Source organism: Rhinoderma darwinii, chromosome 5 (assembly GCF_050947455.1).
Source record: "Rhinoderma darwinii isolate aRhiDar2 chromosome 5, aRhiDar2.hap1, whole genome shotgun sequence".
Taxonomy (NCBI): domain Eukaryota; kingdom Metazoa; phylum Chordata; class Amphibia; order Anura; family Rhinodermatidae; genus Rhinoderma; species Rhinoderma darwinii.
In genome coordinates this window covers 124,447,665-124,472,131 of record NC_134691.1, presented here as the reverse complement: position 1 = coordinate 124,472,131, position 24,467 = coordinate 124,447,665, and the positions used below count along the sequence as shown (strand labels likewise).

The 24,467-nt window shown below is 38.8% G+C and overlaps 1 protein-coding gene across 1 annotated transcript in view; it reads left to right on the top strand.

Annotated features, from left to right (window-relative positions):
* RTTN (rotatin) overlaps window positions 1–24,467 on the top strand; it is a 246,053-nt gene that overhangs the window by 41,422 nt on the left and 180,164 nt on the right. The window contains exons 6-13 of the mRNA XM_075826473.1: window positions 3,932–4,025; window positions 8,099–8,213; window positions 8,795–8,945; window positions 9,709–9,868; window positions 11,814–11,995; window positions 15,949–16,064; window positions 16,500–16,670; window positions 20,301–20,513. Of these exons, the coding sequence (XP_075682588.1) occupies window positions 3,932–4,025; window positions 8,099–8,213; window positions 8,795–8,945; window positions 9,709–9,868; window positions 11,814–11,995; window positions 15,949–16,064; window positions 16,500–16,670; window positions 20,301–20,513 (1,202 nt within the window). The remainder of the gene's footprint in view (window positions 1–3,931; window positions 4,026–8,098; window positions 8,214–8,794; window positions 8,946–9,708; window positions 9,869–11,813; window positions 11,996–15,948; window positions 16,065–16,499; window positions 16,671–20,300; window positions 20,514–24,467) is intronic.

The window sequence follows — 24,467 nt, the reverse complement described above, 5'->3', positions numbered from 1 at the left end:
AAAGGAGTGGTTGGGGGGGGGGGGGGTCTGGTGCTGCCAGGCCCCCCCTGACTGTGGACTATAAGAGGCAGGGACTTTTTGGTTCTGTACAAAAAGATTCAGGATAGACAGTAATTTATTCAGTTTAAAGGGGTTATCCGGGGACCAAAAATTGCATTGCAATAATCTATTTGTGTGAAACTAAGTAACTTACTAATATACTTTAATTAAAAATTCTGTGCTAAATGGTGCAGTTCAAAGCTGATGAATTATTCAGGAAGTGCTGGAGCTTTTCTAAAAGTGATGACGCTCCGACGCGGCCCCACGTGACTGAGCTCTTGCTTCATGTTCTGTTCGTGAACATGACCGCAAGGGGCTGGCACATTTCCTATTGCTTGAGTCCCAAGCAGATCATCAGCTAGCGCTTTTTTTGGGACTCCAGCACTGCTCCCGATGTCCATATTTGGTGAATTCAGGGGTTTCCTATCGCTGGAGTCCCCAGGCAGAGCATCATCTGATGCTCTGCCTGGGGACTCCGCAACTTCTGCCGACGGCACTGTCCATATATGGACAGTGACGTCGGCAACAGTACTGGAGTCCCGGAGCAGAGCATCAGATGATGCACCGGATAGGTAATCAGTACATGATCTGTGGGGGTTCGACAACCGGACCCTACACAGATCAGCTGGTCCGGCGCCTCCGTGCACCAGACGTACTGGCCGGAAGCAGTTAGCTCTGGCCACGGAACAGCGGCTAAGCTGCACTACTGCAGCTATGCTCCTATTCAAGTGTATAGAAGCAGACCTGCAGTTCTGCAGCACAGCCGCTATGCTATGTAAGGAGCCAACTGCTTCCGGGCTCCGTACATAGCATTATGTGCCACAAAATCCCGAGGGGTGTCGGACCCGCACTGATGACATACTGGTGACCTATCCGGTGGATAGGTCATAATTTGTCTGGTAGTGGAAAACCCCTTTAATAGATAATTCATTGACAACAATGTTTATGAAAATCACACAGTACATTTCTGTTTATCAGTTTCCATACAGTACATTACTTACTAGCTTTTACCATTACCTTGTTTTGTTTATTTTAACTTTTTTTTGAAAGGAGCTATGGGATATATGAGATATAATAAGCATTGCAGCTTTTATCCTGAAACAGCACCACTCTTGTCCATAGGTAATATCTGGTATTGCAGCTTAGCCCCATTGACTTTACTGCAATACGAGGCAAAGTTCATGGACAAAAGTGGCACTGTTTTTGGCTAAACCTCTGATCGCCGCCGCTATTCTCTTGAATGCCACGATCAAAGCTGACCGCTTCATTCAAGGTGAAAATGCGAAGGGGAATACCCCTTGGATCCCGTCAGAGGACATACCATATATGGGCAGACAGCCCAGGTCCATTGAAGGACCCCAGGGCTGTCTGACCATATTTCCTGTTGTTAGGGCATACTTCGGTATGTCCTAACAACTGCTTGTGTAGTATAAGTCTCAGTACATAAAATATACATATATTCGGTATCGTCGTGACCATAATAACCTGCACAAGAAATTTATAGCGTCATTTATGTGTACGATCTAAAAAAATAAAAAACGGCTTTCGTTTATTAATGTGAGGCACGAGGTGTGATGAATTTAGTACCTCCATGTGCCTCACATTAATAGTAATTAACCCCATCATGATCCTCACACTTTAACCCAATGTTGTCTATTATGACTGAGAAACATCATGGGGTTAATTACTATTAATGTGAGGTGCATGGAGGTTCAAAATTCATCACACCACGTGCCCCACATCAGAAAATGGAAGAAATTTTTTCTTTTTATTAGGCCTTGTTCATACGGCGCTCGAAAAAAAACTACTTGTAAACACGTAAAAAACGCTACAGTTTTTCAAAGTGCTATAGTACAGGCGTTCTCGACGCATTTTCTTCGTCGTATTTTACCGAGTTTTTGGTTGCGTAATTAGGACTCCCATCGACTATGGGAATTAGGCGCGTCTTCTGACCTTTTTTTTTTTTTTTCCCTTTTACGCACCAAGAATTGACCTGAAGCTGCTTTTTTTTACATGATGCGTTTTTTAAACACTTGTTTAAATGCGTAAAAAAAAACACCTCGTATGCACTACTATGCATTTTCCAATTGATGTCAATGGGAAGCTTAAAGCAAGCATTTTTGACTAGTTTTTCGACGCATAAAAAGCTTTAAAAACGCGTTGAATATACGGCGTGTGAACAAGGCCTAATTATTGTTGGCAAAGTATTGTTTTGGTATCGAGAATCGCAATACTATACAAAGTATCGGTATCCGTCTAAATTCTGGTATCATGACAACCCTGGTGCAGACAGCACAAATTTCACTGTGCAAAGAAATGTAAAGCAACTGGTGAGGCTACCTGCGGCCATTACCCCATCAATCAGCAAGTTACATGCCGTCACTTGCTGTGGCTTTGCGCTGCCAGTGGTTTCGGGACAATTTTCACACATTTTACATACACAAATAAAACCTACATTAGAAAATAAAAAAGTTATATTATACCCCGATACCCATATGTGCTCTGAAAGGAGACACTTGGCACATTTTGAAAATACCAGCCAGCGCTTTTTATACGTAACGTTTTGAACAAAATGCATAAAAAAAGAAAAAATCATGTTTGTGGCTTCATCAATGACATTTTATGCCTATTTAGTTTTTGTTTTTTTTATTATCTTTTCATACATTAGTAGAAAATCCCCAGACTGGGGAGAAAAACAAACAAATATAAGTGTATGTAACACCCCCCCCCCCCCCCTTACAAAGCCCAGGCTGAAGTGGGAAAACAAACCCAACAAAACACAGGAAAGGGAACCCACGTTTTCTTGTCCCTCTCTCTCTCTACCCTCCGATACCTCACCCTCTATTTACCCCTAAATTTACAGTTTTTCTAATGAAAATCAAACCTCTAAACCAAATTTATGCCTATTTCTACATGTACATTTTGCAAAAATCCGCGAAACATGTCTGCAATCCATATGGCAGTAAACATTTCAGACATTCAGTTGAATTTGCCATGATAAAGCGCAGGGGGTGGTGATTAAATAAATAAGTGCCCTATATGTTAGTCAGAGAGCACATATTCTTTCTAATTGATAAGGGGTTGGGGGGAGATATAATGTATCACATTCCTGGAGTCACTAGAAGGCTGTTCAGAGGGGAAGATCACAGTAAAGGACTCTATTCTTCTAACTTGCAGCTCCCCACTTACCCCTTCCCCTATATCTACACACACATAACCAGGAGGTAAATCTTTTCATCCTGCTCCCTGACGTCCTACATGTGCTGCGCCCTGATTTATTGCAGCTTTTATTTTGGTTCTTAAATAGCCCTTCTATTCTAGATGCGGCAATCCTTTTAAGTCATGATGTCTTATCCGTCCTCGGCAGTGAAAGGGTTCATATTAAGCAATGTATGTGAAATCGTGTTTCGTATCATTTTTGATATCACGAAGTTCTCCAGCAGAAGTTCAAAAAGTAATGATATCCATCTAAGATTGGCAAGGAATGTGTCTTCTGTCCGTTGTTATGCCGCCTACAACACACATTATTTGTGGTCTTCTTTTGGTATTTGGTGCGATTTTGAGATAATGATATATCCTATTCCTAAAATAAGGTTTTTGTCTTTTTTATAATTCCGACTATCAAAAGGAATATTGTTGAAATAATATAGTGAAATTGTTGATGAGCATACAGAAAAGCGTCCTCGAATATCTATTTTATTTTTTGCTTTCTCCTCACAAAATGGAGCTCTGTTTGGTTCCATAATTTCAGGCATTATTTTTATGATCGCAATTCCTCTATGACCGGTTGGATGAAAGGGAACATTGTGGTGACTATGTCTTCATGTTTGCTCTTCTATGCTTTTCTATCAATGAAATCTATACTTTGTATCTTCTATATTTCCACAACCAGTACTTCATGGTAAAACCACATGTTTGAAGTTCTCTACATTTCCCTGGTTGACATTGACTACGACAGATAAGCATGTGCTGTCCTCAAATGAATCGTAAGTAAAGCATTTTTTTATGAAGGTCATACTGGACTGGGAAGACATATTGCCAATTATTTAAGGTTTTCACTTTGATATTATAGGTAATATCAGGATGAATGTAGATCAAGGTAGAATGTGATTTACCTACCTTCTAACCACTGCTAGTGGCCCATGGGCATACATAGAACTCTTCAGTGCTGACTTTAGGGGGCATAGGGGCAGCCGACCATCGTTTTAATCACAGACCCTGATATGCCCAATAAGCAGAGACGTTTCCTTATACAGGGCATAAGATTCATCCTGTTACAAAACACCTTTAGCTTCAACGCATGTATTTATCAATGAATTAAAGGTTGTGCTATGGGGTCGTGCTTCGCAACGGCTTATGCAAATTTATACATGGGATTCTTTGAAAGTCAATTCATCAAGAACCGCCACAAGTACAGAGAACATATTTTATTATATTGTAGGTATATTGACAACATTTTCTTTTTTTGTCAACGGAGTGAGAGCGAAGCCAACAAATTCATTAGGGCCCTCGATAATAATCTTTCACTATAATTTACACACCAACTCTCACCTGATGACAAAATTAAATTTCTAGTCCTAGTGATCGGCAAGGATTGCCAGGGTAATCTGACCACCAGCACCTTTTCTAAATCAGTAGACGTGAATCGTTTTCTGAATTTTTGTAGTGCCCATTATCCACCATGGCTTAAAATTCAAGTGTATCAGGAAAAAAGTGTTCCGTTGAGAACACCTTTGAGAAACAATGTGAAACACTCCGCAATCGTTTTCAGGCTAAGCATTTTCCGGACAGCCACATTAAGGGTATGTTCACACGATTAACAAAATACGTCTGAAAATACGGAGCTGTTTTGAAGGGAAAACCGCTCCTGATTTTCAGACATTTTTTGAGCAACTCGCGTGTCCTGCACTTCTTTTGACGAGCCGTCATTTTACGCGCCGTATTTTGACAGCGATGCATAAAATGACCGCTCGTCTGCACAGAATTTCATAAGACCCATTGCAAGCAATGGGCAGGTGTTTGCCGACGTATTGGAGCTGTCTTTTCAGGCGTAATTCGAGTAAAACGCCCCCATTACGTCTGAAGAGAGGTCGTGTGCACATACCCTTTAGCCTCACCCAGGGGGTCTTTAGCCTCACCCAAGGGGACGGTCTACTCCAAAGGGGAGAGGGGACCATAAAGGACAACGCATAATTTTATAACGACCTTCAACTCTAGGCAGAAGGACCGTGAAAATACTGTCCCGGTACTGGCATATCATCTGCAACGACCCCTATCTGTAGGCGACAATACCAAATAAACCACAGCTGACGTACAGGAGATCGGTAACTCTGAAAAATATCATCGCACCTAGTAGATTGCGTACAATAAGACCAAATGTACAGAATATGTTCCCCCCCACTGTGGTTGGCTCCTACAGATGTGGCGAACATAGATGTTTGTGTTGTCAAAGTATTTTGCATGGAGTGGCTACGTTCCAATCACTAAGCAAGTTGGAAGAGTTTTCCATCAAATCCTTTTTAAATTGCAGCAGCGATTATGTAATATACCTACTTTGTTGCCCCTTTGGACTACAATATGTAGGGCGTACTATACAGGCTTTGCACATCAGAATCAACAAACCTAGATCTAACACCGAGCTGGGGTACCTCAAGCACAGTGTGTCACGACACTGCACAACCGCTTGTAATTGAACCTTCGCTGGGGTTAGTGTAACCCCAATTGAACATAATTGGGTCGCCACTCCAAACAGATTCATTAAGCTCAAGCAAAGATAAATTTTTGGGGATATAAAAACTGTCAACATTACATTCAAATGTGCTCGATTATTACGCATCTCTACACACGCACACGCATGCACACACGCACGCGCGCAGAGACGCAGATTTTCCACCTTGTCATTTGCGGCATGCCATGTCAAGTGTAATTTTAACCCATCCTGTCGTATGTGACAAACAATAGTGTGACTCCCGGTAAACCTGGAGACAATTAGGTTTTTAGCCTCCTACGGTTGGTAATGACTTTTCATTTTAACTCCTGTGCACTGCCGTAATAACTTGTGCTGTAACCCCCACCATGTCCAACGTGATGATGAATCTAGTGGTTTTCCCCATAATCCGAATACATCTCATCATTTTATTGTGTTTTACATTTACAACTTCTCCTTATTATTGCCAAGATGTGCTGAGTTGTAGTAGATTTAATGCTATTGCAGATAAACTGCAGACACCAGAAGAACTAAGAGATTTCACAGTTGGTGCAGTACACATGCGTATATTCCTCAACTCCCCTGAGCCGAACAAATGGGCAAAAGATATGTAGTTATCAGGCAAGCGATAGAAGGCATAAATACTCCGAATATAGAAGCTTTGTTCCAGTCCACTGAGAATTTAGCGCTGTTCATAAGCCTTTATTCCCAGATCTGTTTTTGTTTAGCCTTGCTATGTGGTGACATTTAAGGCTGCATCATGTAAAAAAGCAAAGTCAATGGAGGTTTGAAGTGCAGTTTAATTTCTCTTTTCCTCAAGTCACCGATGGCATCGCAATCTGCTGAGATGATTGAAATCTTTGTAGCTGAGTACAGTTTAAATTGTCACTTTGTAAGCGGCGGCTCGTGTTCTTGACCAGAGTACTACGCAGGTGTCTTGAGGAGCGTTCCATAGTGTCTCATTTTTCCTGTTTTTGTTTTGTTACTTATATTAATTTAGTAACGGATTCCAGTAAACGGTTCAGTACCTGAGTCATTTTCATTAATGGAGGAGCTTTGTTCCACTCAAAAAACATGTGTCTGCTTGATACAACATCTCATGTAGTACAAACACTATTGTAAGTGCTTTTTAATTGCTTAGCCACTTGATCAGTCAATTGCATTTCAAAATTCATTTCCATGTTCAAAGACGACCAAACATGAATCATTCTTGGATTAGAATTAAACAGGTTGAAAAAAAAAAAAGCCACAAAAGCCATGAATAACATACAGAGTTTTCTAAAATGCCCCTCTTTTCCATTACATTTCAATTTGTGCCTATGAATGACGTCACAGTAACATGATTCATGTCCGACATGAAGAAATGTTAGGGTTTTTTTTGTGTAAAAAATAAAATGCAAAGCAAATTGTAGTTTTATATTTTTTAGATGATGCCTACTGTAAGCGTTTTTTGAGAAATAATCAAATATTTCGAGATAAGTATTTAGTATAATGGCACATGCTGAGAAAATGAAGGCGAGATGGTGTGTTTGTAAGAATGTAGGCCAAATAAAATGACTGTAATTTTAGCTATTACTCTTTGTACAGTGCTCTATGCCGCGCTGAAAGAATCGCTAGAACAAGATTGTTACTCGGCAGTCCTCCGGTTCCATGAATTGTACACAGAATTGTTTGTCGCATATCTTTCTAATTTAGGAAATCAAAGGGAGTAAAGTAAATAAACTCTGGTAACATGTTTTTGTCATTCTTCCATTAGCTATTTTTTTTGTGGAACCTTTATCTTACCCCTTTTTCATTTCTAGACCTGTTTTGTCAGTCATTTACTAAAAAGGGAAGATTTATCAAAACTAGTGTAAAGGAAAAGTAATGCAGTTGCCAAAGGGGAGCTGGGGGGGAATCGGTTGCTGTGGGCAACCGCAGCACTTTTTTCTTTGCACTAATTTTGATAAATCTCCTACAATGTGTCCAAGGCGGAACCCGCACCTATCACACATTTATGGCACATCCTGTGGATATGCCATAGATGTGTGAGTTGGGAGTACTCGAAGCCTGAGGCTGCACTACTGAAAAATTCTAATAACATGCTCCCTTTATGATGTCTGTGAGGTCTACATTGTTGTAAAAGAGACCTTGTGCAAACCCAAATCATCCGTTTTTCTGCATGAGACACATTGTGTGTGGATTTTAGAATGAAACCTTTTTGTATAATTCTTTACATGAAATGTCAGTGTTGTATGACACATAAATTCTGATAGAGCATGGGCATTTTTACACTGTTCATATAAGACCTATATCAAAGTTTATGAAAAGTTTGCGTTATACGGTATGCTGTTAAAATATTACTATTTTTAGCTCTCTGAGAAGCAAAGACCATGGTTTAATATGGAGAAGTTGTCATCTACTACAAGATGTTGTAATGGAAGATTTTCCATCTGAAATCTTTCTTCAAAGACCGAAGATTGTGAAGGTTAGTCAAAAACTGATAATGTTTATGGGATTTTAATTGTTCTATTTAGTTCTCTAAAAGGACCAGCTTTACAAACCATTATTGTATTGCTTCTAAAATGAAAAATGAAGCAACTTTGCGATTTTAGTCTTCTTGAAAATTTCCTCCTATCCTTTTGTGTTTACAGCTCCTATAGAGAACTGTGTGTCTCCATAGTAACAGACTGCAAACTAACCCTGTGTAGACTGATCCTCATATTGCCATCTGCTATCCCCTACTTCTTACTAACATACATTTGGTAGTTTAGCCAGAACTGGTCACCAGCTCAATCTAGTGAATCGTGGGCTCACTCAGAATGATGAGGAGACAAGGAATTCCAGCTGTGGGCTGCTGTTTTGTGCCATAGTGAGGGCACACTTGTTTGCAACTGTTTTCATCTGTGATTACTTATTTAAACATTTTATTATTGCTAAGACAGGCGTTTTACTTGTTGTAGTTTTTATTTTCTTGAAATATAAGACTATTATAATAATTTACGTATTAGTAGTTTTGCGTATCAAATCACTTTCATTAATACGTGCTAAATGTATTACACCCTTTAGAGCCTTTTGTCTTTGCTGAGCTTTGCTTTTGAAAAAGATGGGCAACAACATTTGGCATTTCAGTCTGCTTCCTGTTTACATCGCTTGTGTGTACTGCTAAGAAGCCGACTGAACTTTCACAGCGATCCTGGCTTCTTCAGTGCTAAACAAGGTACTTTTTTTTTTTTTCAATAATTAGAAAGTGAGTTTATTAAAGTATTGTTTTTAATTTAATATAAGATTGCAGATTTGTGAGTCATAGGTTTTGTATAATATTTTTCTAAATCTAGTATTAATGGTTGAACCATCATGACAATCCGTGTCTACATGCTCTGTTCGGGAATAGGAAGGTCATTAAGAGGGTTCTTGCTCTTGCGGACTCATTCTGACTGGCCATTCATCTGAATAGAAGCCATGTAATATTACATTTCTGAAAGGTTTTCCCTTTGGAAACATCTGTTTTTTTCAGGGAAAGCCGCAGTCAGCCAGAGGATTTCCCTACTGTGGCTCCCATATTAAAGTGGTTGTCTGTGATGACCCAATCCCTTTAAATGGAATCTCTAGATGTAATTTACAAAAAACCTTAATGAATTTCTACTTCCCGAATACAAGAGGCTCTACTTTCGTCCAGGCACATAGTTCCCCAATGTATTTTATTGCCCCAGCAAAAAGGTCAAGCCTTGTATCCTTCCTGTTCCTCAGTCATACTTCCAGATTGTCTTTTTTCTTTTTACCTCTTTTCTTTTTATTCCTGTTTTCCCTTTTTTATTGTGTTTTATATTTCTTTTTTAGCTTCTAAAACCTGTGTCTATAACTCTAAATGCTGGTGAATGGAGATAAAATTCATAAAACATTGATCACCGCTTTAATTGTTGATGATCACTGAGACTTTACCGTACATATTTGAATATATTTTTGCATTGGATATTTTGCAGATGTCATTTCCCAAAATTCCTCTGTGTCATACCATACTCCAGCAGCTCGAATTTCACAGAATGTTTCGCCTGAAAATGAACATCTCCGACCTTCTGCGGTGGGACGAGCTAACCAAAGGCTTAGTGGAGATGGGCAGGATTGGGATGCTACATCCTCCAGGTAAGCGACTATTAGACTGTGAGCCTTCCATACGTTTTTTCATAACTAGATACATGTATGACTTAAAATATTCTTTTTACTTTACAATATGTAATACATTTGTCGCAACCCACGGGACATTAGACTTTTACAGAACACTAGACCCATTTCCTATGCCACTTCTTATGCCACCTCATAACCATGTGTGCCATTGTAGCAACTTTGTTGCATGTGTTATGGTATATATTGCAGATCAAGAATAAATATTGCCCACACTGTAATGTAATGCACGCCACTTTTCTGGTGCATTTTGTTCAATATTTTACTAAATCAGTCACATTTATCATTGTATGTATTTTTCAGGGAGAAATTATATTTATTGGTACTTACCTTTTAACTGGGTACAGTCATGTAATACGGTTTTCTTGCTCGGTCTTTACTTATTTCTCTGAATATTAAATTTAAATTGAGCTCTCCTTTTTTTTGCTGCTTTTTGGGGTTTAGGAAATGTGTTCCACAAAAAGTATTTTAATCCCTCCCAGCCTTCCAAAAGCCATAACTTCTTTTTTTTTTTTTTTTTTTTCTCCGTCAACATAGCTATGTTAGGGCTAGTTTTTTTCGCGGTGCATGTTGTCATTTTTAATGGCACCATATAATGTACTGGGAAATTCAAAAAACTTCTTTTTGGGATGGGGAACCCTGCGATTCCTCTTGTGTATTTTGGTTTCATTTTACAATGTTCACAGTGCTGTCAAAACGACGTTACCTTCATTCTGCGGATCAAAACAATCCATACCAAATTTATGTATTTTTTTTATGATGCACTAAAGAAAATCTGTTTTGTGTCTCTATTCTGAGTCGCAACTTTTTTTAATTTATCAGTCAATGGAGCGGTGTTTTTTTTATTTTTTTACACACACACACACACACACACACACACACACACACACACACACACACACACACACACACACACACACACACACACACACACACACACCTATCTGTCTGGACCCTCAATACAGTCTTTCAGCAGAGCAAACAGGCACATTTAGGCAGATGTAAAAGTTCAATTTGTGCAGGATTTATTGAAAATAGAATAACCGCAAACGTGCTTAATTCAGCAGATAATCAGAAATTGAATGTCCTTAATGTCAGCCTTTAAACCTGAACTCAAAAAACAAAACTTCTCACCAAACTTTGGCGGTTTAGTTCCAATGGGCTTCTCACTTTGCAGATTGATTATTTCCAGCTCCGCTTTCCCAACTCCTCAGACCAACACACATAACTCTGGTGTCCGGCAGTTTGTTTTTTCTTAATCCTTGTCCAAGCCACACCTCGGCTATGGCAGGGGCCTTCCCACCCAGGCTCTTCAGTCACTCCTAAATCCCGGACCCAAAATCCAGTATAAAAACTAACTCGGTGATAAAGCACCACTGGTCACAAATTTCTCCAGGACTAGATCACTGAGACAAGAGTCCTCTATGACACACATCTGCCATCCACCACTTTGCCACCTGGCTGTTCTTAAAGTTTCTGTTTATTATCAGATTCACAAAAGCATTCTATTGGTTGCAATTTATTATGTTTGGTAAGGCCTCATGCACACGACCGTAGCCATGTGCACGGCCGTGATTTTCGGGTGAGCCGGCAGCGGACTGTCAGCCGCAAGCCGCCCGCAAATCGTGGGCAATGCAGAAGATGCCCGGACCGCAGAAGATGGCTGTAATAAGACATGTCCGTTCTTTCTGCGGTGCGTGCTCCCGGGCCATGCACAGACAGTAAAAACTACGGTCGTGTGCATGGCCCCAAAGAAATGAATGGGGCCGTGGATTTTCGGGGGGAATTGCGGCCGCAAAAGCACGTTTGTGTGCATGGGGCCTAAATGTTCCTTTTTTTTTTTTTTTTCGTTTTTTTCTTTAATATCTGAGGTTGAGTAACAAAAATATAAACCCTTCTTTTAAAGCGGAACCAGTATTCAAGCACATGCAAACTCCAGGACCTCACATTGGTCCCCATTGGACAGAGGCCATTCAGACCCCGCAGAACTTGAAAATGAAGATACATTAGATCTGCAATTTCAACAGCTCAGTCTCCCTCAGTTTTGTGTTCTAGTTTTGGAAAATACAGCATCTCTACTAAAATCAGGTCAGTTTTACATTTTGGTCACATTGTAAAAAAATATATGGCACCACCAGATACATTATGGTTTACATATTTACCCATAAAATCTGAATCTAGGATTGAAATGTTTAAGAGACCCAGACAAATTTTCTAGCAAAATTCTGAGATTCACTAGTTATATACAGAAGATGTGTGGGTTATAGACTAACCTACGCTATATGGACTAAAGCATTGGTAAACCTACAGGAGCTTTTACGACATCTTCTATATTTATAGGCATCAATATGAAGGGTGTCCCTCCCCCCCCCCCCTATCCGCTAAAGCAGCTTGCACTCTACTAGGAAGGCCTTCTACAAGATTTTGGAGTGTGTCTGTAATAGAAAGTATAAATTGCACAGAATCAAGTGGGAGAGAAGAGGAGATGGGGATAGGAGAGGTGACAGTAGCATAGGAGAGGTGACTTTGGGATAGGAGAGGTAATAGTGAGATATGAAAAGTTTTTAATTGCACATAGCAGGGCAATGGATAGATTGCATTGAACTATAACAACAACATTGTCAGGAGACCTGTGTGCCCTCTTTACTAAACTTCTCTTAAGCGTGGGATTATGCCCTGCCCTGTATCCCATGACCTCCTTACCTACTGAGCTTTGTGGTAATTTATTCTTAATGATGTCCTTGCTTCTCCGGTTGTGCCAGCTTTGTCAGATGCAGCTTTCATTGTGCCTGACTCTCAATGCTCCCTGCTGAGTGCCCCCTGTGGAGCCGCTCTACTTCTTCTGTGTTGCCTGGCAGAGGTGGTGCTATGTTGTAACGTCATCACGCCACCTATGTCGGGGCGCCTAGGTCCTTAGCCTCTTGTAGGCTACAGGCTGATAGTGATGTGTTGCCTACTAGAGTGAATGGTGGAGCAGGGAGCTGATGGCTCCACCATGGTTTTCAACCGTTTATATTGCCATAGGATGCAGACACAGGTAAAAATGGTGCCCCTGCCAGGGGGCCTATACTGGAGCACCATTTGCCCCTGTGGTTAAAGCGGCCCTGATGACAAGACTTATAAATAATTATTTTTTTCATCACTTCTCATAATTTTATTAAAAAACCTCACGTGTAAATATAGCCTAACTAAAAACCTTTTGAATGTTTTATTTGACTAAACAATTATTCTTCATAACTAGGCAGATTACCTGAGGAACTGTTGAATTATTGTATGTACAGTAGATCAAAGCATAGCCTGGTATTAATAACAGTAGATTTCTCAGCCTGGTATTAATAACATAGTAGATTTCTTAGCCTGGTATTAATAACCTAGTAGATTTCTTAGCCTGGTATTAATAACATAGTAGATTTCTTAGCCTGGTATTAATAACCTAGTAGATTTCTTAGCCTGGTATTAATAACATAGTAGATTTCTTAGCCTGGTATTAATAACCTAGTAGATTTCTTAGCCTGGTATTAATAACATAGTAGATTTCTTAGCCTGGTATTATTAACATAGTAGATTTCATAGCCTGGTATTAATAACCTAGTAGATTTCTTAGCCTGGTATTAATAACAGTAGATTTCATAGCCTGGTATTAATAACCTAGTAGATTTCTTAGCCTGGTATTATTAACATAGTAGATTTCTTAGCCTGGTATTATTAACATAGTAGATTTCATAGCCTGGTATTAATAACATAGTAGATTTCTTAGCCTGGTATTAATAACATAGTAGATTTCATAGCCTGGTATTAATAACATAGTAGATTTCTTAGCCTGGTATTAATAACATAGTAGATTTCATAGCCTGGTATTAATAACATAGTAGATTTCTTAGCCTGGTATTAATAACCTAGTAGATTTCTTAGCCTGGTATTAATAACCTAGTAGATTTCATAGCCTGGTATTAATAACATAGTAGATTTCTTAGCCTGGTATTAATAACATAGTAGATTTCTTAGCCTGGTATTAATAACCTAGTAGATTTCTTAGCCTGGTATTAATAACCTAGTAGATTTCTTAGCCTGGTATTAATAACCTAGTAGATTTCATAGCCTGGTATTAATAACATAGTAGATTTCTTAGCCTGGTATTAATAACATAGTAGATCTCTTAGCCTGGTATTAATAACATAGTAGATTTCTTAGCCTGGTATTAATAACCTAGTAGATTTCTTAGCCTGGTATTAATAACCTAGTAGATTTCATAGCCTGGTATTAATAACATAGTAGATTTCTTAGCCTGGTATTAATAACATAGTAGATTTCTTAGCCTGGTATTAATAACATAGTAGATTTCTTAGCCTGGTATTAATAACATAGTAGATTTCTTAGCCTGGTATTAATAACATAGTAGATTTCTTAGCCTGGTATTAATAACATAGTAGATTTCTTAGCCTGGTATTAATAACATAGTAGATTTCTTAGCCTGGTATTATTAACATAGTAGATTTATTAGCCTGGTATTAATAACATAGTAGATTTCTTAGCCTGGTATTAATAACATAGTAGATTTCTCAGCCTGGTATTAATAACCTAGTAGATTTCTTAGCTTGGTATTAATAACCTAGTAGATTTCTTAGCCTGGTATTAATAACCTAGTAGATTTCTTAGCCTGGTATTAATAACCTAGTAGATTTCATAGCCTGGTATTAATAACCTAGTAGATTTCATAGCCTGGTATTAATAACATAGTAGATTTCTTAGCCTGGTATTAATAACCTAGTAGATTTCATAGCCTGGTATTAATAACATAGTAGATTTCTTAGCCTGGTATTAATAACATAGTAGATCTCTTAGCCTGGTATTAATAACATAGTAGATTTCTTAGCCTGGTATTAATAACATAGTAGATTTCTCAGCCTGGTATTAATAACCTAGTAGATTTCTTAGCCTGGTATTAATAACCTAGTAGATTTCTTAGCCTGGTATTAATAACCTAGTAGATTTCTTAGCCTGGTATTAATAACCTAGTAGATTTCTTAGCCTGGTATTAATAACATAGTAGATTTCTTAGCCTGGTATTAATAACATAGTAGATTTCTTAGCCTGGTATTAATAACATAGTAGATTTCTTAGCCTGGTATTAATAACCTAGTAGATTTCTTAGCCTGGTATTAATAACATAGTAGATTTCTTAGCCTGGTATTAATAACCTAGTAGATTTCTTAGCCTGGTATTAATAACATAGTAGATTTCTTAGCCTGGTATTAATAACATAGTAGATTTCTTAGCCTGGTATTAATAACCTAGTAGATTTCTTAGCCTGGTATTAATAACATAGTAGATTTCTTAGCCTGGTATTAATAACATAGTAGATTTCTTAGCCTGGTATTAATAACCTAGTAGATTTCTTAGCCTGGTATTCATAACATAGTAGATTTCTTAGCCTGGGAGCACCAATCACACAAGTTGTGGTGCTTTGAAATCTAGAATGTATAGCTGGTATCGTGCTGCGTGGACAAACAAGAGGAAGGGGGGGCTCCACGTACCCAGAACTTACTAACCATACATTTTGTTTGCATAGTCTTTGTTTACATGCTGCCAGCGATTACTCCCTGGCAGCCTGTAAACAAAGACTGCCGGGGCCGCCGAAGCATCTGCGCTGCATCAGCGAGGGATTGAAGAGGTGAGTACTGATTATTTTGATATTTTAGAACATTTTGCTGCTTCTGTTTTTTGTTTTCTCCCAAATTCTCGGACAATGCCTTCATCTGTGGGATGTAGTAATTGCAGAAAGTAGACAAAGTGAGAATTATTGGGGCTGGAGGAACAAGGGGAATCTTGCCATCTTTTTTGTGTTCACCAATTCGCTTGTAAACCTCCCTTTTTGAAATACAGTGGTTTTGTACATCAGATGTATTATGTTATAAATAGAGTTTATTTTAGGTGCAAATCTACAACATAACTTCTATTGTACGTAATTTACATAATTTTGTTATTTATGGTAGTTCTCCATCATTTAAGTAAAAATCTTTTTTTTTTTGTGACTGTTACAGAAAGACGTAAGCTTCTAATCTTGATCCTTGAGCTGCTCACTGAAAACTTGGTTCTGCTTGGTGGGGCCATTTCAGAAAATGTTTGGGAGGATGAAAGTCTCATAGGACAAGAGCTGGTGAGGGAGCACTATTGTGATTATAGATAGATTAATGCATGTGTAAAGTATCTCCTCGTCCGGGAATTAAATGATGATATTGGTTGTCATCCTATATTAAGTTTGCATCAATAAAAACATGCTTTCAAAGCACTTCTTTGCTCATCATGAAATAAAAGGTCTAGCCAGCCGTCGGCGTTGCTTTGGTAACCTTAGAAGGCAAGCAATAAGACAATGTCAATAACACCTTTTATTTCTCTATTTCCTTTTTTTTTCTAAAGGTTATGCATGGACAACAACGCTGCAGAAATCTGAACTTAATTAGGAATGATTTTTTCGGAGGGGGTTTTTTATATTTTTTTTCATCTTTTGCTATAAATTGCACATTTCTTATAGGATTTAAACCTATTTCAATAATGTAATAAGAACTCAGTTTGCATTTTCTTTTTTTCCCAGAGATGTAAACTGCTTTTCGTGCTTGATACACTTGGGGAGACTATATTGTATCATAAAAATAACAATAGTTCTGAGAAGCCTGACTCTTCTCTTGTGAACCACAGAATGGCATTTATCAGCATCTCTCTTTTTACAATGCGACTACTGCAAACACTTATCCCAGTGGAAAAGGTAAGAGATGAAGAGCAATCCTGAAAAGTAGAAACCTTTTAAAGGCTTCTTTCTCAAGATTGTTTTGGTTAATATTAATGCCCCAGGTTATACTTTGCAATCTTCACTCCTCAGCTACACTTTTCAGTTGAAGGTGTACAGCGACCACTCTTTAGACCTAAATTTACAGTCGTGACTTGTTTATCTATACACACTATTGATCTGTCCATTAACCAGTGTGAAATAATGCAGTGCCAGGACATATGATTTACAAGTATAATACACAGTAGTTGATTTCTCTTTCTTTTTTAATGTCTAAAAGTGCATTGTTTAAAGGGAACCTGCCACCAGCATTTCACCTATTGAACTCTACTCACCCCTTGCAGGCCGCTGCTGTCAAAAGTTAATCGCCGTTATCCCCTCTCCTAAATTCCTCCGCCGACCGTAAATAACAGTTTGCAAACATTTTGCACCCTTTTACGGTACTAATCCTGCAGTCTCGTTCGTTCCTCTTCTTATCCCTGCCCATCGACAAAAACTGGCCCACCCTGAATGACAAAATGTTATCTGAGAAAGCACGCATTCGCCTGTCATGTATGGTCCGCCACCCTTCCCTGCTTCGTTTGGGCCTCAAATCTAGTTATTGACGGTGCCCCGCTATGGTGTTCCGTGGTGCGCATGCACCAGAACAGGACATCAATGCGCAAGCACAGAATTTTGTGTGTGCTGTGGGGAGGCGAGGAGCTGTCAATCAAAAGTAAAGAGGCGGGGGAAACTCGGAAAGGCTCGAGGAATGAAGATATGACTCTTTTCAAACGAAGATATTACTATTTTATGCTCATTAGCATACAGCACAGGAACACTAAAAAACTGAATACTAAAGCTACAGAGCTACTCTGTCACCACATTATAAGTGGCCTATCTTGTACATAATGTGATCGGCGCTGTAATGTAGATTACAGCAGTGTTTTTTATTTAGAAAAACTATCATTTTTGACAGAGTTATGACCTATATTCGCTTTATGCTAATGGATTTCTCAATGGACAACTGGGCGTGTTTTACTTTTTTACCAAGTGGCCGTTGTGGAGAGAAGTGTAGGACGCTGACCAATCCGTGACCAATCAGCGTCATACACTTCTCCCCATTCATTTATACTGCAGATAGCGATATAGCTATATCGCTATGTGCAGCCACATAAACACACTTTAACATTACTGCAGTGTCCTGACAATGAATAGACATTACCTCCAGCCAGGACGGGATGTGTATTCAGAATCCTGACCACTTCTCTGCACTTCTCTGTGAGTTACAGCATAGCAAGCGTAGTCTCGCGAGATTACGCTGTAAACTGTAATTTACAGCGAGATCTCGCTTGTAGTCTCACAGAGACCCTACAGAAGTGGTCAGGATTCTGAATACACATCACGTCCTGGCTGGAGGTAATGTATATTCATTGTTAGGACACTGCAGTAATGTTAGTGTTTGTGTATGTGGCTGCACATAGCGATATAGCTATATCGCTATTTGCAGTGTAAATGAATGGAGAGAATTGTATGACGACTGATTGGTCACTGATTGGTCAGCGTCATACACTTCTCCCCACAACGCCCACTTGGTCAAAAAGTAAAACATGCCCCGTTGTCCATTGAGAAACTCATTAGCATAAAGCTAATATAGGTTATAACTCCGTTAAAAATGATAGTTTTTCTAAATAATAAACACTGTTGTAATCTACATTACAGCGCCGATGACATCATGTACAATATAGGCCACTTATAATGTGGTGACAGAGCCTCTTTAAATGATAATTATAGGTTACATAAAAATGATTTTTCACCCACTTCCACCAGGTATTGCTGGTTTACTAGGTAAAATGCTGGTGACCGGTTCCCTTTTAAGGTGAAAAATGCTTAATTAATTAACTTGGAGACTAGAGCAGAGTGTCAGTAGATCATGTCATGGTGAGTTGTAAGCTTGTACCTCTGCTGATTTCTAAAGCATCCAAACTCATTTGGCACCATTTAGATATTTTCCCAAATAAAAATCTATATCGCAATATTCTAAGGAAACTGCCCCTGATGTGAATGTCCCTTTTGTTTAGAATGTTGTGCAAAAGATTTCCAGTAAGTAAGGGATGCTGAATAGGCCACAGACCACAGACCATTCTCCCTGAAAATCCATAGAGGTACGGGCTTATAGACTACCTTGTTATCTTCTGACACATATCTATTACATGCAAGAAGATCTCAACCAATGATCGCCTTCCCTGTAGAAGTTTGAATACAGAAATAGCTGTCCATCAATGTGTAAGACCGCCCACTGGACTCTTAAGACCAGAGTTAGCAGGGATTTAAAACCGTAAATTACAGATCATTCTAAACTTTTACCTACACAACTATATATCATTCTGCTAATCTCCTCTTGCTCTATTACATGATGACTGCAGATCGGGCTGCATGTTTGTTGTGACAGGTTTCCTGTAATGGGTTGCTGTGTATTACATAATATACAATTTCTTCTGTAAGGTCTAATATCTTCTGGTTCGAAAATATCTACAACTGCACTTGTACTAGTACATAGTACTAGAATACTGATTGGAGCACGGGGAACGTTTATAGATGTTTTATAGGATTATGTCATGTTTTTTGGATGGTTTTCCATTAAACCTTATTGCAATCATAATCCACAATACAGATTTTTTTATTTATTTTTTTTTTTTAAACAGCTAGACGATAATTAAATTTTAATTTCCAGTGTAATACTGTCTTAAGTCTTGTGGTTAATATCCCAGTAGCCGCGTATGTATCTCCGGTTTCTCTTCAGTGACAGTCATGTAGATGTAAAACTGCTTCTCCTATCATTCCTGGGTGTCTGCTGCCCTCTGCCTGTCTCCAGATGTATGCTTAATCCCTTTAGTTTATAGTATCTGCTTTCTTTCCCCTTATATTGTGTTTTGATAATTTTAAGCTTTACAAAATTTCTATCACGGCAATATACGTCACACTATACATTGCAATACAATATTTAGCAGGTACATTCTCAAGGCACCCTCGAGTCCCATTATCATGGTGTTAATTATCAAACCCTGGACCACTGTGTTTGGTGTAATGTCTTAGTAATAACACCAATTTAGACGATCAAGATTTCAGAAACCGCCAGATTTAAAGAAAACTAAACACCTTTTGTTATAGAGATGCGCTTCACCCCAGTGGCTTGAAAATAATGAGGACAGAATGGATAGGTTGATATTCTGCTCATATTCCTAGTCATTGAAAATACATGCTGTGCTAAGCACATTAAGTCACAAAAGTGACTCCCTTTAGTAAGTTTGATTTCTGAAGACATTACAGTAGAGCTAGGAATTCTAATCAGCACAGGCACTATTCCGTAGAACGCTGGAGAGCTCACTGAACAAGCTTCTCCAAATTGGTCCTTTAGGGAACTGCACTGGGCACATTGATGGCATGGTTTTATGTCTTTGTGTCTCTCAATGAAATATTTAAATATAATGTGTCTCGATGAAATATTTAAGTATTTGTACAGTTGGGACTTTAGCTTAAGGTTGTCATGGTGCAAATAAAGTCTTGACCTTTTATGCATTGCATATGTGTGTTTTTTACATGTTTTTTGTTCTTTTCTCTTTTCCAAAGGCAAATCATGTGTTGCCGGAGAGCTCGATGAATGCTTTGTTTCTCTTATCTGTCGACCTGCCGTTCCGTACTGCATACCCCAGTGTACATGAATCTGTTATAGCTTTTATGGAGCAGCTCAATTCTGAAGACTTTTGGGTTTATAAACAAGCCTCGGAGACCGCCTATTCAATTGAATGTACAACTTCTTTCATGTCCTGCTCCACCAAAGAGGTTTGTGCAGCGTGTATTTATTTGGGGCCACTACATATATAATGTGCAATCCCGAAAAAAAAAAAATATATATATTTGTGTCTATATATAATCATATATGTACACACTTAATATTGCATAGCTTCCGTTTTTTAGCCAAAATATATTAAAATGGTGTTCCAGGGGAAACCTTTTATCACCTGTCCAGTGGAGCGCTCACGCAGCGGTTTCCGTTGGTCCCATAGAGTTTTATAGCATGGCAGTACACATACTCTAACTTCACTTCATACAAACTCCTCCTCACTGCTGTCATGTAGGTGGAAGGATTGGGAACAAGAGTCCCTCAGTCTAATAATTGTTCGGGGTCCTAGCGATCAGACACCCACCAATTTAACATATATCACCTATCCAATGGATAGATGACAAATATGTTTCGCTGCACTGCTCCTTTAACTCGCATTGTAAAACATTATGGCGTATCGCTAGGATAGGCCACAACCTTTCCATCGGTGGGTGGCCAGGACCACCATTGTGCTGGGAATTGCAACACAGCCCAATTCAAGTGAGGGAACCCCGGTATTCATGTTGAATTTAATGTAATTGGGTAGTCTGGTTTATGAATTATTTGGTTTATAAATTAAGTGACTGCTGTGAATTGGGGAAGGGAAGATTTTAGGGGATAGCATGAAATCCGTCACCTGTGAACTCCTGCATTTGATGACTCTAGTGTTGACTACACTGCAGATTCTACTGCAGCCTGGAGTCAGAAGCCCATCATAGGTGAGTACAGTATGTTGACAATGGGGATGTGTTCTTATGAAGTAGCTCGGGGTAGAATAATTTAATTCTAGCTTGTTTTAAGAGTTGAGTTAGAGCAATTTAAAAATGTCATTACTATAAGAGTGCAGCTACTCATTATAAAAGCAAAAAGAACTAAGGTAAAGTTGTGACAATCTTTCAGTCAAGCTAACTTGGTTTTAATAAATGTAATTAAAAAAAAAAACAACTAAAGTGTTCCTATCACTTCTCTTTTTTTGAAATTCTAAATAGTTACAAGATTCTGTGCTTCATAACAAATCTTTTATGGGGATCACTGCTGTATTTTCCTGGTGAGTTTTCCCTACTCACAAATGAAAACGTTCTGTCTGCCTGCAGCCACCCCAAGGGAGAACATAGGAGCTTCCTGAATACGGATTTAATATGGAGTTGAATGGGAGCTGTTTAAAGGGGACCTGTCACTGGGTCATAACTCGTTTACTGACCTGAATAGTGCTGTCTCCCTGATTCCAGCACTGCCTGTTTTTTTTTTTTTTTCTGGACCCGATTTCCAGAGATATGGCCCACTGTTGTTTTGGCTCCATCTATGCTAATTTGCTATAGTTAGCCAACAGGACGTGAGGTTGCCTCGCACTCGTTGGTCAACATCAGATGCAGGGAAGCTAGCTCCAACCTGTTGGCTATCTATGTAGCAAATTAGCATATCGAGAGCCAACACAACAGTTTGCTGTATCTCTGGAACCGGGGGGTCCAGGAAAAAAACCAACAGACCTTGAATCAGGGAGACAGCGCTATTCACGTCAGCTAACCAGTTCAACTTATATGACCTAGTGACAGGTTCTCTTTAAAGACTTTGTACACCTTTTTGAAAACTTTATTTTTTCGTTTTTTAAAAGCAGGATATACCTGTTATCGATCATGTAAGTTATGGACTTAGATGTGAGCGGTAACCGCTCGATCCTGCGTGTCCGAGACAAGCCACTGAACCCGTCAGTGCCGCTGATCTGACGGATACAAGTTTCAGCACAAGATACAGCTGCTCTGTATACAGGATACAAAGCAGAGGTATCTCAAAAAGTAAGTCATTTTTAATCATAAGTAATTAGGAAGTTGCACCAAACACACTGAAAAACTTTTTTTTATATATATAAATGTGTATCAAAGTGTAAATAGCCTTTAACCCCTTCAGGACCAAGCTCATGTTGGCCTTCAGGACCAGTCCAATTTTTTTTCCAAATCTGACATGTCACTTGGTGGTAATAACTTTGGAATGCTTATCCAAGCGATTCAGAGATTTTCTCATGACATATACTTTCTTAGTGGAAAAATTTGGTCAATAAAGTCATTGCCTATTTGTGAAAAACACAAAAATTTGTAGAAAATCTGAAGAAATTATGATTTTTCTAATCTTAAATGTCTCTCTAGATACATTTAAGATTAGAAAAATCATAATTTCTTCAGATTTGTAAAACAGATAGTAATACCGCACAAAATAGTTACTAATTAACATTTCCCATATGTCTACTTTTATGTTTGCATCGTTTTTTGAACATTCTTTTATTTTTCTAGGACGTTACAAGGCTTAGAACTTTAGCAGCAATTTCTCACATTTTTAAGAAAATATCAAAAGGCTATTTTCAGGGACGAGTTCAGTTCTGAAGGGGTTTTGAGGGCCCTATATATTGGAAACTCCCCATAAAACACCCCCTTTTGGAAACTGCACCCCTCGACGTAATCAAAACAGCATTCAGAAAGTTTTAACCCTTTTAGGTGTTTCACAGGAATTAAAGCAAAGTAGTGGTGACATTTCCAAATTTAATTTTTTTTGCTAAAATGTATTTAGGTAAGGGTATGTTCACACGGCCTATTTTCAGACATAATTCGGGCATTTTCCGCCTCGAATTACGCCTGAAAAGACTGCTCTATTATGCCTGCAAACATCTGCCCATTGCTTGCAATGGGTTTTACGATGTTCTGTTCAGACGAGGTGTAAATTTACGCGTCTCTGTCAAAAGACGACGCGTAAAAAAGACGCCCGCGTCAAAGAAGTGCATGTCACTTCTTTGGACGTTTTTGGAGCCGTTTTTCATTGACCCCATTGAAAAACAGCTCCAATTACGTTCGTAATGGACGCCGCGAAAAACGCGAGTACTTGCAAAAACATCTGAAATTCAGGAGCTGTTTTCGCCTGAAAGACTTTTATGGGCCTGCCTGTGCTGTAATTACAGCCTGAAATAAGACATGTTCCATATTTTTCAACGTAATTACGACCCGTGATTACGGACGTTTTTACGTTCGTGTGCATGAGGCCTTACAATGACTACAGGAGCAAAATGGTAGTAAATTTTAATGACGACGATTTAGAAAGTTGATACGTTTTTCATTTAGAAAGCAAATGAAAACGTAAAAAATATATATTTAGCATAAATGCAGACCAAGGGTTAGTGACTATCAGGCTAGACTACATCGAATTCTAGTCTAATTTCTATCAAACTACAGGAAGGTTTTATTTTAACATGTTAATAAGATTTAGGCCCCATGCACACGAACGTGTTTTTTGCGGCCGCAATTCCCCCGAAAATGCACGGGAGAATTGCGGCCCCATTCTTTTCTATGGGGCCATGCACACGACCGTAGTTTTTACGGTCCGTGCATGGCCCGGGAACCCCGCAGAAAGAACGGGCATGTCCTATTACGGACATCTTCTGCGGTCCGGGCTCATTGAAAACAATGACGGCGGCCATGTGCATGTCCCGCGATTTGCGGGCGGACCGCGGCTGACAGTCCGCAGCCGGCCGACCCGAGAATCACGGCCGTGCACACGGCTACGGTCGTGTGCATGAGGCCTAATTCATTAGTTTTTATTGTTGCCATTTTGAGGTACTTGCGAATTTTTGAGCACTTTTTAATTTCATTTTTTTGGGGATACATCGTGACCAAAAAAGGAAATTCTGCCATTTTGTTTTTTATTTTATCTTTTTACAATTTTCACCTTATGGGATAAATAATATATTTTTATAGGTCAGGCCAATACAAACGCAGCGATACCTGTTATGTATAGTTTTGTCTTTTTTTTATTTATTTTTTGTTTTTTTTCTAATTATAAAGGACTTGATCAGGAAAACAGGGCGACTTTATTGTTTTTATTACATAAAACTTTTTTTATTTATCTAAAACATTTTTTTTACTTTTTCACTT